At 42.7% G+C, this 12,780-nt stretch overlaps 1 protein-coding gene and 1 long non-coding RNA gene across 3 annotated transcripts in view; one reads left to right on the forward strand and one right to left on the reverse strand.

The window, feature by feature from the left end:
* Positions 1–12,780, reverse strand: part of LOC310870904 — a 122,635-nt gene that overhangs the window by 3,555 nt on the left and 106,300 nt on the right. The gene's annotated exons all lie outside the window — the stretch shown is intronic.
* Positions 1,626–12,780, forward strand: part of ano8a (anoctamin 8a) — a 48,422-nt gene continuing 37,267 nt past the window's right edge. For both annotated transcript variants that reach the window (XM_083782267.1, XM_083782268.1), the window contains exons 1-5: positions 1,626–1,703; positions 5,602–5,712; positions 8,872–9,004; positions 11,506–11,644; positions 12,139–12,235. In XM_083782267.1, coding sequence (XP_083638393.1) covers positions 1,685–1,703; positions 5,602–5,712; positions 8,872–9,004; positions 11,506–11,644; positions 12,139–12,235 — 499 coding nt within the window. In that variant the 5' untranslated portion in view covers positions 1,626–1,684. The remainder of the gene's footprint in view (positions 1,704–5,601; positions 5,713–8,871; positions 9,005–11,505; positions 11,645–12,138; positions 12,236–12,780) is intronic.

Raw genomic sequence — 12,780 nt, forward strand, 5'->3', positions numbered from 1 at the left:
AAAAATTCAACATTTAATTATGCTTTAAGTAGCATGTGTCATGTCAAACTAGTAGGGTTGTTCATGATTCTGAATCCATTCCAAGCATTCGTTTTGCACAAATAACACTCCTTGGGCTAAAACAAACTTGCCCAGACGGCTATGATTTGGGCAAGTGGGTTCAGATTGAATGTTATACTGTATGTTGGCTACAGATTCAGATTGAATGTTTATGTACTGTATGTTGGCTACACAAGTGTTGAAGTGTAATTAGGTTAGATTACCTGATCGTTTAGGTGTAGGTAGGGGGTAGCCCAAACATTTAGAATCTCGTAGAGGGTTTTTTTCGATTCTGACGAATCTCTCTACGAGAGTCTAAAACACTACCCCCCCCTTTACCGTCGAAAGTTGAACGTTTGTGCCTCAAAATCACTCTTACCTTGTACAAATGCAAAATCTAAGCTGCTTTTAATGTTGCCCCACTTGTTTGTGAGGTGTACGGATTCAGATTAAACACGGAACATGCTTATTTTTCAATAAAAAAGCTATTTTAATCCACTCTGTTTCTGAATCCTCCATTGTAAATGCGGTAAACGGCGCAACAGAATATTGCCCGCGCCCCTAGCGGCCAGGGTTCTCTTGCGCATTTACAATGGAGAGAAAAGCAAGATGGCCGCCAGATTCCGAGACAGAGTGGATTAAAATAGCTTTTTTATTGAAAAATAAGCATGTTCCGTGTTTAATCTGAATCCGTACACCTCACAAACAAGTGGGGCAACATTAAAAGCAGCTTAGATTTTGCATTTGTACAAGGTAAGAGTGATTTTGAGGCACAAACGTTCAACTTTCGACGGTAAAGGGGGGGGTAGTGTTTTAGACTCTCGTAGAGAGATTCGTCAGAATCGAAAAAAAACCCTCTACGAGATTCTAAATGTTTGGGCTAGGTAGGGGGAGCTAGAGAGAGACGATGCACCTTTATCGATCCTTCTCTACCTCTTTTATCGAAGCTCTGTACTGTCAACCGTTTTTGTTACTGCATGGTGTGGTTGCATATGATATCTTTTTACTTGGCTAGTAATGCATCCATTGCTGGCTGCTTATTCACTTATCTATTGTCATAATTAGTAGTGCACACGCCCACCCAATAAACGGAGCGTGGGTGTTGATGATTGATGATTGTCGGTTGATCAGCCTGATCCCCCCTCCCTGTGGGACCGGTGTCCCCTCCAACGGTTGTGTCGTCACCAGTTACGAGTCAACTGGTCTGGAACGCGTAATGTGCACTAGTCATCATCATATACATGGCCATCTTCCTCCTCCTCCTCCTCCGTGACAGTCACAGCCATCATCAGCATCATCATCATCATCATCATCAAGGGCTTTCCCCGGCCGCGCTTCAACACAGAGCGATCATGCAATAAAAAATACATTCCTCAGCCAGGGCGCATTATTTCTTTTCCAGTTCCACGCCGCCACCACCACCACCACCACCACCACCACCACCACTATTTTCTCCCCATAGATCTCTGCAGCAGCAGGCAGCATGCTGGCTGCAGCTGATGCTCATGTAAACAGTGGAAGCATTCCCACCGACGTCGTCGACGGGGCAGCAGCAGCATTAGCAGCCGCAGCAGGAGGGGAGAGGATGGACAGAAGCGTGCCAACCGAGCAGGACGGGACCAAAAAGCAGCAGCACAGCTCCTCAATGCCATCCGGCGTGCTCGGTGAGTGATCACGACGAACCTAAACTAAATAAACCCGTGCATTTGCCTTGCTACTATTATTGCATGCACCGCAGATCACCGTTGGGTACTAGATGATAATTATAATAATAATGTATAGGCTATTAGTGTTGATTTGTGAAATTAAAGGGGGGAGAGAGCGGGTGTGACGGTGTCTGTGTTTTTACGATGGTGCAGGGCAAGGATATATCCTCCTGAGACTATTAATTTCGATCCTATTACGAATATCGAACCCGTACATACTACTGGGCAATTTGCGGTCGGTGGTTTGAATTAATTGTCCCTTTGCTGCATAGGCTACGCATTCCGATTGAGTGAGAGAGAGAGAGGCCCACTATTAAAGTGTCAGGTCGTTGTGGTCCACAGGTGCATATAAATCCTGGCTGCAGGTTTACTTGTTTTCACCAAAAATGCAGGTATAGCCTATAGGCTAGCACGTTTTAAGCTACTGTAGTTGCATTGGGTTTGAATTGCATTTGCTAGTGAACAAAAACAAAATGAACAGAATGTTTGGTTTGGCTGCAATTGTATACTTTGTTACTGAACAAATTCTGTTTTACTATCCTTTCATCTTCAGCTATACGTAAGGCATGGTAAAAGAGCACAGTGGGAATATTCTATCCTAATTCATAGCAAAGGCTATACTTTGTCAGTTTGTCACAACACGGGAACATAGGCATGACCCCCCTAATCCTATAGCTCAGAGATGAGTCATGGATATATTGTGTTGATGTCTTGTTAGCTCGCCTCACAGTGTCATCATGCCACCACTACAGATCAATTGACTACACTTACTTCTGCTTTTGTTCATTCTACAACACCCACACAGAGGTGGGAGCTTCATTTCAGAAGTTGACAACTCATGACAAACCTTTATTAGAATTTGAATTAGAAATGGCTGTCAAGTCATTTTAGGTCTCAGGTCAAACTTCACTTGAATTGCTACTGAATATGTCTGTGCCACAGAATAGGAAGGAAGGGTAGCATGTGAAGGTGAGACAAGGAGTGGTGGGGTCAAACTTATATCGTCTGTATTATGAACCGTGATTTGGTTAAACTTCAAAGGGTAATTGGGCCTTTCTCATCTTCTTGATGAGTGGATGAGAGGATGAGATGGGAGCCAGTTACCGAGGCTTGCGCTCAAAGCAACAGCACCAAGGTGTTGCTTTCAGATACTCTACTTACTGTACATAACTGTACATTACTGTACGAGGTGAAACAGGCGCCACACTCCATTAACCCATTTAGACCTGGGAACGACTCTACAAATGTCTTCTAAATCCTGACAGTTTCCTGAAAAACCCATGTTTCTATGTCGTTCTCAAACATTTTCATGTCAAGGACTCCCAAATTTATATGTAATTGGCCGCCGACCCCCATCTGAAGATATGTTGTTCCAGAAACAAAGATTTGAGTTCGCTCTGAAAGTACATCCAAAGATTTGCGCCACATTTTGACGGTTTTTCAAAAAATAGCAGACCTATAAGCTCGTATAGAGCAGCACTCGGTGCCGCGCTATGAGCTTGTAGATCTGCTATTTTTCAATAGCTAAAGTATAACATTACGCTTAAAACACCAAAAGGGGTTCCCACCCCCAAAATGTGTTAAATATAATGTTTTTACTAGGTGCATAATAATGAGAATTATGTAGCAAGTTGTTTCGCCTCATTGTTTAAAACGAATGAGCAATTCCTCAGCAATGGTTATATTCGCCTCTCATCTTGTTCTGTATTGCTAATTTTGAGAGCAGTGTTCCACAGTCACCACCACTGCTGTACATTATGTACAGTAGCTCCACATAGCAGCTGGCCTGTAGAATTGCCATGGAGTATCCTATTTTTAAAATGTTGGTATTGTTTTGAATTCCTCTGTACTGCTGAAATGCAGATCCAGGCCTTTTCTCTGGAACAAAGTGTTTGAAGCAAATGACTTGGCAAAGGCTCGACATAATGAATGTCAGTCAGTGAAGGTATTCACTCTAAAGCATCAGTTCTAGAGGTCCAACACTTGTAGGATAGGTCGTAGGACGGAGATGGAATCACGTATTACGGTGGATTAAATTGCACCACTATAGCGAGGCCAGACTTATTACTGTGGTCAGAAGTTCTGTACAGGAAAAAACACACAGAATGAAAGACACACCCATATCCTCCCATAGAAGCGAACGCACGCACGCATGCACGCGCGCACACACACACACACACACACACACACACACACACACACACACACACACACACACACACACACACACACACACACACACACACACACACACACACACACACACACACACACACACACACACGCTCTATGTTGGATCCCTTCGTGTTTTTGTGAGGTCCTACCAATAGCTTGCACAAAAACGCATTTCAACCACTGATTTACACGGGTAAACCTGTGATCTGACAATAAAACCGATTCCGACACACACACACACACACACACACACACACACACACACACACACGCACGCCAAAGTAAATATTGTCTTTAAAGCATGTCCTAGCTAATCAATACATCTCCTACCATACCGCATGCAGAACATAATAAAGGAACCTGGCCCCATAGTTAATTCATAGTTCATTGTACCTGCTGCCGGTATAGCATGCAGATTTATAATGCTATTAGAGGGTACAACAACAGGGACATAAAGTGGCGCTGGCGTCGAGGTGATCGACGACATGGCTTTGTGCAGGAATGACCCAATGGGGCAGCTTAGTTAATGCTGCAGACTGTGAACGTGCTGGAGTGATGCTTCAATGCTTGGCCAAGAAGGTGTTCCGACATTACATGGTGACAAAGAGATTAATTGCAAAAGTGCTCTGTGACGTGTGTGTGCGTGTGTGTGCGTGCGTGCGTGCGCGTATAGTTATTATTACAGTTCTTTCACCGTTTTTCCCCCTACTCTGCCTGTGTCTCATAGGAGGGCTGTGGGCAGTTCAGAAACCCGTCTACCAGTGACATCAAAGTTTGTCATATTTTTTTTAAACAAAATATATTTAGATTTGTATTATCGTGAGAACGATGGCTTCCATTTTCGCATTGCAACTTTTCAGGAATAGAAAGCCTTGCCTATTAGCTCGGTTTCCCCATCGACGATGTCACTGATGGATGGGTTCCTGAACTGCCCACACAGCCCTCCCATGAGACACAGACTGAGTAGAAAGAAAAATGAAGATATTTTATCATGATCATTAGTGACCACCAATTATATGACGATAGGTTGAAAAGTGGCGAAGTGGTGCTTCAACCAAGTTGGTAGCAGTTTTGAAGAGCCCTGAAAGTAATTACAATGTGTAAATGGATGCAGCTCTACGTCAGGCACTAAGTCCCACTGACAGCAGTGACGATGAAATGATTTGACGGAGGCCGACATTCGCTCATGTAGGACAAAGAGTGGCTGGATGAGACATGTTGATACAGTTAACCGTCATGGACGGTGAACAATAATGTTATGTGTTGAGAAGTAGAAGTCTTTTTTTTTTTTTTAGCTGAGAGAGGTGATACATTGATAAAACAACATCCAGTTGGTGGCCAAATGGCTGGTGTCGATGAGTAACAGTCAAGAGTGGCGGTCATGGGCAGATTGGTTCAAGGTCTGCTTCACTAACGCTGTCAGCCGTGTCCCTGATCACTCTGATGAGAAAATATTACCATCTGGTCCATTCTATTATCTCGTGTGCACGCGGCAGCGCCATTCATTCAATCCTGTGACACACCTTTCGCACAGGCCACTTTCTCGACTTCTCTCGCTGAATTCTTTCTCTCTCAATGAACACTCACTCTATCTCTGGACTTCGCTTTCTGACAGTCTCCCCTGGGCCCCCCCCCCCCCCCCTAATGTTTGCCTTTTTCTCCGAAACGTCTCTCCCCTCAGATAAATTGTTCGGGAAACGCCTCCTGCAAGCCAGACGGTACATCATGTCCCGTAGGTCCTGGCTGAAGATGGTGCCCACTGAGAACTGTGATATCCTGATGACATTCCCAGGTAAGCTGAGGTCAACCTTTCCTTTCCATTCTTCCTTTTGACCAATGAACCATTACAGAGAGGACAACTTTGGCCATTTGCCAACCACTCAGACACATCCTGGGGGACGATTATAGTCCTAGATCTCATCCATTTGCAGTATTTGCTTGTCTGGAGACTTGTCCCCTACTGTTTTCATTTTGACATTCAGGCTTGTAGATGGTTAGATAACACTTTTATACGAGCACACATCTAAATGTATGTATTGTTTTAGCCCTCTTATACTGAAGCTGAGGCAAACATGACATACGTTTTTTTTACGTTTGTGTATATTTTGCGTGGCAAATTGGTTCCATTATGACTCCTTTCAAAATCATCTGTTAACCCATTTTGGGCAGGAACCCTTTTGGTGTTTGAAGCATTATGTTACACTTTAGCTATTGAAAAATAGCAGATCTACAAGCTCATAGCGAGCTTGTAGGTCTGCTACTTTTGAAAAATCGTGAAAATGTGGCACAAATCTTTGCATATATATTCTTTCAGAGTGAACGTTTTAACTCAAATCTTTGCTTCTGAGAGGAACATATTTTCAGATGGGGGTCGGTGGCCTTTTACATATCATTTTTGGGGTCCTCGACATGAAATATTGGGCATCACTGATACAGAAACACAGGTATTTCAGGAAACTGTCAGGATTTGGAAGACATTCTTTTTATTTTGACGTCGGGCCTAAATAGGTTAATAATATAGCCTCATAATAACAGGAGCTGTCACTGACTGTGCCGATCATTTCAAATTGTAGAAGACATGTTTTGCTTGTATATTAGCCCAGTGCTCTAACTGAACTGACCTTTCTGTGTCACTGCCTGGCAATTGTTTTCTGGCTCCTCTTGTCAAGAGGTTGAATCTATCATCTCTGTAAAATAGCTAGCAAGAGACTTTAAAGGTAGGGCAAGTGATTTTTCGTTGGTTAAAATAAGTGTAAGCTCTATATTGTGATAGTACTCATTGCTATATAGTGTTTGTTCAGTAACACAAGTCTCCATGTCTCTCCAGCTTCTTATTGACCCATTTAGGCCTGGGAAAAAAAAGTATTCTAAATCCTGACAGTTTTCTGAAATACCTATGTTTACATACCTATGTCAAGGACCCCAAAAACGATCTGTAATTGGCCTCCGAGACCCCCATCTGAAAATATGTTGTTCCAGGGACCCTCCAGAAGCAAAGATTTGAGTTAAAAACATTCGTTCTGAAAAAAAATATTCAGAATTTGAGGCACATTTTCACGATTTTTCAAAAATAGCAGACCTACAAGCTCGTAGCGCGCCACTCTGTAGCGCGCTATGAGCTTGTAGATCTGCTATTTTTCAATAGCTAAAGCATAACATAATGCTAACACCAAAAGGGGTTCCCGCCCAAAATGGATTAAACAGAAATTGCAGTTTCAGGTCGTGGTACCGATTATTATCCAACCAGGATAAAGAACTCAGTCAGGATACAGATTAAACAAGTGGAATTGTAAGTGATGACACAAAGAAATGAGCAGACAGAATTGGAACTGGCACAATATAAAAATGAAGCTGATTAAATGGCAACTTTCTCCTGATTGGCTGAAATATTGTCACCTACCAGAACATGTATTTTCTGTTTATTAAAGAGCTGGACAGATACGGAGAGCCCCCTGTTACTGAACACTTTATATAGCAACGAATACTATATCAGAATAGTTATTTAACCTATTAACAAAAAACCAAAGAATATCACTTACCCTGCCTTTTAATGTAAAGAAAAAGCATCACAGTCTTTTCAATTCAGTATTTAAGTCCGACATCATTTTGTAGTGCTACGTTACGTCCGGGTCCAAGTGGCACCAGCTCCCGTCCGCATCTCATTGTAAATAGAATATCTAAACGTGTGAAACTTTTTATAATGACGTTATTTTTCAGAAAGGAAGCCATTGAGTGTTAAAATGTATCCATGACAACAAAAATATATGATGAGACAATAAAGACTATTATTATCGTTATTATTGAAGGTGGCAACAGTCCATTTGCTCTGTAAAATATTTAGAATGTGTGCAGGCTTGAGTATGTTGAATCTAGTTTGCATTAATGAGGATTTAGTTGACACAATAAAATAAAATGGCGATAGTATTCCACGTGGGGCATGTGGGTCACAGCCAGATTTAGGAGAGCAGCGCAGCTTTGTTGTTGCGAGCAAAGCGGTAAAATGAGACTTTCGTGGTTGTTTTCGTCTCAGATTTAGTCACAGTATAACTCTATGGGGACACAAAAGTGACACAAAAGTAGGACCTGGAAGTATCTCAGGAGGGGGCGCTCACGTCACGGCTAAAATACTGAATTGAAAGTTCATTATTCAAGACTAAGCTCAAGTTACAGTATATGCAAATGTTTTCAGAATCAGCTGTATTGTCACATCACAGGTTTTCAGAAGTAAAGAAGTGGGTGAAATTCATTTTAGTTTCCATCGTATATTGATATATATAGGGAAGAAGAAGAAGTGGGTCAAGGGTTTATTATACTCCCGGGGCACGGTGGCACGGCTTGTAGTGCTGTCGCCTCACAGCTAGAAGGTCCTGGGTTCAGTTCCCGCTCGGGACGCTGTGGGTGCTGGCGGCGTGTTTCCTCCTCTGCGTCATCAGTGCCCATACCCGAGGCGGGGTTGGCGAAAGGGCCTTTCTGCCTGATGGAGGGGAAAGGAACTGGTTGGAATAACGTGTTCCTTCCATGTTCCAACCAGGGAAACTCCCCCCTGTCAGGTGTAAAGGAGCAACTTGGACACTCGGGCATGAAGGAAGAAAGTATATTATACTCCCGACAGTGTAGATAAAAATAAATAAAGGGTAATTTAAATTATACTAAAAAAGAGGAAATAATGACAACGTAGCGGAGCTCAGACAAAAGCTGCTTTCACCCTCCATTGGTGCGCTCCCAGAACATTTTGTTTCTGGAACAACACATTTTCAGATGGGGGTCAGCGGCCAAATACAGATAATTCCTGGGGGTCCTTGACATGAAATTGTTTGAGAACCACCGACATAGAAACATGTGTTTTTCATTAAGCTGTTTTAGAAGGCATTTGTAGATGGTCGAAATGGGTACTTTTTTGGTACTTTTTGATATGCTATTAAAACCAGATCCTCTCTCTCTCTTGTTCCAGACAGTATAGACGACCACACGTTGTTGTGGCTGCTCAATCAGATCCGCGTTGGAATCCCACAGGTGAACATTCAGATACGACAACACAAACACACCCAGGGACACGCCTTCTTCATTACTACTACCTTTGAGAAGTAAGACATTGACAATGATTTGTGTGTGTGAGTCGCTTATGTTGCCCTTGCCTATGCTGTATGCTTATTGCTTATGTCAGGGGTGGCCAACTGGCGGCACGGGGGGCCACATGCGGCCCCCACCATCACTTAATGCGGCCCACAGGTTAAAGAATACAAGAAAGAGCTGTTTAAAGCCCAGAAAGAATATAGAAACTCGTTCAAAAAAAGAGCTGCTGAGTATAAAGTCTAAAAACCCAAAGCTTTTCTGGAAGATGCTTAGTGGCCCCGGCAGAAATATGGAGCAATGCCCAATCCCACCAGAAGAGCTCTATGAACACTTCAAGAGTCTTTCTGACTGGGATGTGCAAATGAGCCAGAGGTTGATTTTGAAACACTCAACCATGACGACAGGGGGCAGCGGTGGCCGAACGGTTTGCGGAGCGGTCTTGATATCGGAAGGTCGCTAGTTCGTATCCCCGGACCGGCACGTTAAAATTACCACCGCTGAAGTGCCCTTGGACAAGGCATTGAACCCCTACCATGAAATGTTCTATGAGCAGGGCCTGGCTGTAAACAAGTTCTTGAGCTTAGTCCAGTTACCCTAAATGCTAGATTCACAGATCAGGAAATCAACGAGGTTATCTCAAAATTAAAATCGGGCAAGGCAGCAGGTATTGAACAAATCTTAAATGAGTATATCAAATGTACAGCAAGCATTTTTATGCCACTATATACAGCCCTGTTTAACAAGATCCTTGACTCTGGTATCTTCCCTGAAGATTGGACATTTGGCATGATCATACCAATTTTCAAGAAAGGCAATACTGCCGACTGTGATAATTATATCACTGGTATGACTGGTATTAAAATGTTAAACTAACATATAACTAACTATAACTAAATGTAATTGAAATTAAATAAAAATGTTACTTTTCAGGATTCCAGTTAAAAAAGAAATCCGGATTTGAATAGCAAAAATAGCTGATCTACAAGCTCAAAACGCGTCGCAGCTTGTATATCGGCTATTTATAACAGAAATATGCAATGTGGCCCTCTCGAGTGAGTGTGGAGATATAGTGGCCCAGGCCCTCTACATCCTCAAAGTTGCCAACCCCTGGCTGTGTACCCGGCATGGATTTGGGTGTAATAGTGAAGTGACTTGCTGGGTCTATTTAGTTCTTTGCATACACACGTGTGGCGTTTCTGCATTTTCAAAAGATAGATGTGAGAAGAGAGTGGGATTTTTTTTCCTCATTCTGAATTATTTAGGGTGGCTGTGATTTTTGGCTGTGCCTCCATACTCACCATTAAATGGACTCAAAAGGAATATATTATTCACAAATAAAATCTTCCACAACAAAATAACACACTTCATGCTTTGTAGCCGGGGAGCCAGCCATCCGGAATTTGAGAGCACCTGTGATGTCATGACATTTTATTTGTATTTATTTCTATTAATTTGGTCATTAAGGTCCACAGAATGAGAGGTCTGTTCTGCCGGAAATATCGCAAAAAGAAGTTATGGCTAGTATTTTTTTATTTTTGTATACCCCACCATAGACAACCAATATAAGGCAAAATGTCATCATACTTTAAGTAGCATGTCAAACTAGGGGGTCATGATTCTGAATCCATTCCAAGCATTCGTTTTGCATGAAAAACACTCCTTGGCCTAAATTCGGCCATATCCACTTGCCCAAATGTGCTGACCTCATCATATTTGTTATGACGGCTATCACCGTTTTTAGGCGAGTGTTTTTCTTGCAAAGCTAATTCTTGGAATGGATTCAGAATCATGAAAACCCCCTAGTTTGACATGTCACATGCTACTTAAAGTATGATGACATTTTGCTTTTGCCTTTTATATTGGTTGTCTATGGTGTGCTATACAAAAAAGTCCATAACCTTTTTATTTTCGCGATGTTTCCGGCATAGCAGACCTCTCATTCTGTGGACCTTAATGACCAAGTGAATAGAAAAAATCACGCACGTGTGAACTGAGTGGTGCAATTCCCCCCCCCCCCCCCCCCCCCCCCCCCCTCTCTCTCTCTCTCTCTCTCTCTCTCACTCTCTCTCATTAGAGTCACTACCCCTCTCACTGTTTCTGGCGCCCCCTACTGCTATTATTAAGTCACATACTCATGCTCACACAGACACACAAACAGGTGCGAGGACATTGCACTCATGCTCACACAGACACGTGCGAGGACATTGCAAGCTGGTTGTAGGAGTGGTTGCACCACTCAAAAAAACACAGATAAAATGTATGTCATGACATCACAGGCTATTATAAACATTTCTGTGCGGCATGTACAGTATGCTGGAATTTGAGTTGTGTGTGTGTGTGTGTGTGTGTGTGTGTGTGTGTGTGTGTGTGCGTGTGGGTCATGTATGTACTGTAAGTACACACTTAGAGGATCAAACTGCTGGCATGCTAACCTCTCAGCGGTTTTTAATTCTTCCTCTAAACCCGCATTTTTAATCACTTAATTTCCCCCTTTCTCTGTCCTCCTGCTTAGCTTACTGCGGGGAGCCGAACAGATGGGCATGCACAAGGCAGTCAAACCACAGTATGGCGGCGGAACGCGGCGCTTCTCCTGCGAGGAGGACAACATCTATGAGAACATAGAGAGCGAGCTCTGCTTTTTCACCTCACAGGTTAGAGGGGGAGGTTAGCGAGGTTTCGAGAGGCTGTGTGGTAGGTTCTGTGAATCTTTTGGTGTCCCACGATTCGATTTTCCGATTCTTGGGGTCACGTTTCGATTCAACTCTTATTCTCAATCCAGATTCAAAACAATTGTCTAATTCAAAATGATTCTCGATTCAATACTACAATACAATACAGCTGTGCTGATCTGAAGTGACTATAGTACTGACTACAGTAACTTGAAAATGACTGAAGGCATGATGTTTACATTTCATATCACAAACACCATGTAGTGAAAACTGTTACTGTAAGCAGAAAAAAAAAAGATTTTTGGAAATTATGAATCGATTTTGAATCGTTCATAACGGGAATCGCATTTTTTTTTGGACACCCCTACTGTGTGGGCCCTGCAGGCCAGAACCAGACAGGCTTCAGTGTCAAAATACATTATCCTACATCCGTTTCTTTCCCCTCCCCCTCCTCATCCACTCTGAACTGTTTTCAGGAGCGGCAGAGCATCATTCATTACTGGCTGGTCAACCTGCGAGCCAAACATGGCGACGTGCTCCACAACATTCACTTCCTGGAGGGACAACCAATCAGTAGGCTGCTGCTTATTCATGTTTGAGCTTTTTTCCCCTTGCTCTTAGCCACTTAAAGGACCACTTCATCACTTTTCAACCTGAAAATCCCACAGCCCTCCTATGAGACACAGTGAGGACCTATTATATGAAGATGGGTTCAAAAGTGGTGAAGTGGTCCTTTAAACCACCATATCTCTCTCTGCTGGAATACACCACCAAAATCCAACATGTTCATTGTTCAGGAAATGAAAAAAAAAAAACGTAACAATTTCAGAAAATGAAGAAAACAAAGCAATGCTGCCTCATCAAAGTTAGTATTCTGACTTTGTACATTGTCAGTTACTTGCATGTGTCATTCGAGGGGGAGGAGTTGGGTGCTTTCACAGACGGGTTGAGGCTGCGATGGAGTTGAGAGCTTCTTTCCGACATGGTTTTTGATACTTTTCATTAGTTCAATATCTTCAAAACAACACACTGAGGGACGTAAAGGGTGTTTGATAGCGTTGATTTATGAAGCAAAAATAAAAAAATCTAAAATGGGGTTAATTTAAGTGGTATTCTCC

This window comes from Protomyctophum parallelum (genome assembly GCF_964188405.1).
Source record: "Protomyctophum parallelum genome assembly, chromosome: 14".
NCBI classification, from domain to species: domain Eukaryota; kingdom Metazoa; phylum Chordata; class Actinopteri; order Myctophiformes; family Myctophidae; genus Protomyctophum; species Protomyctophum parallelum.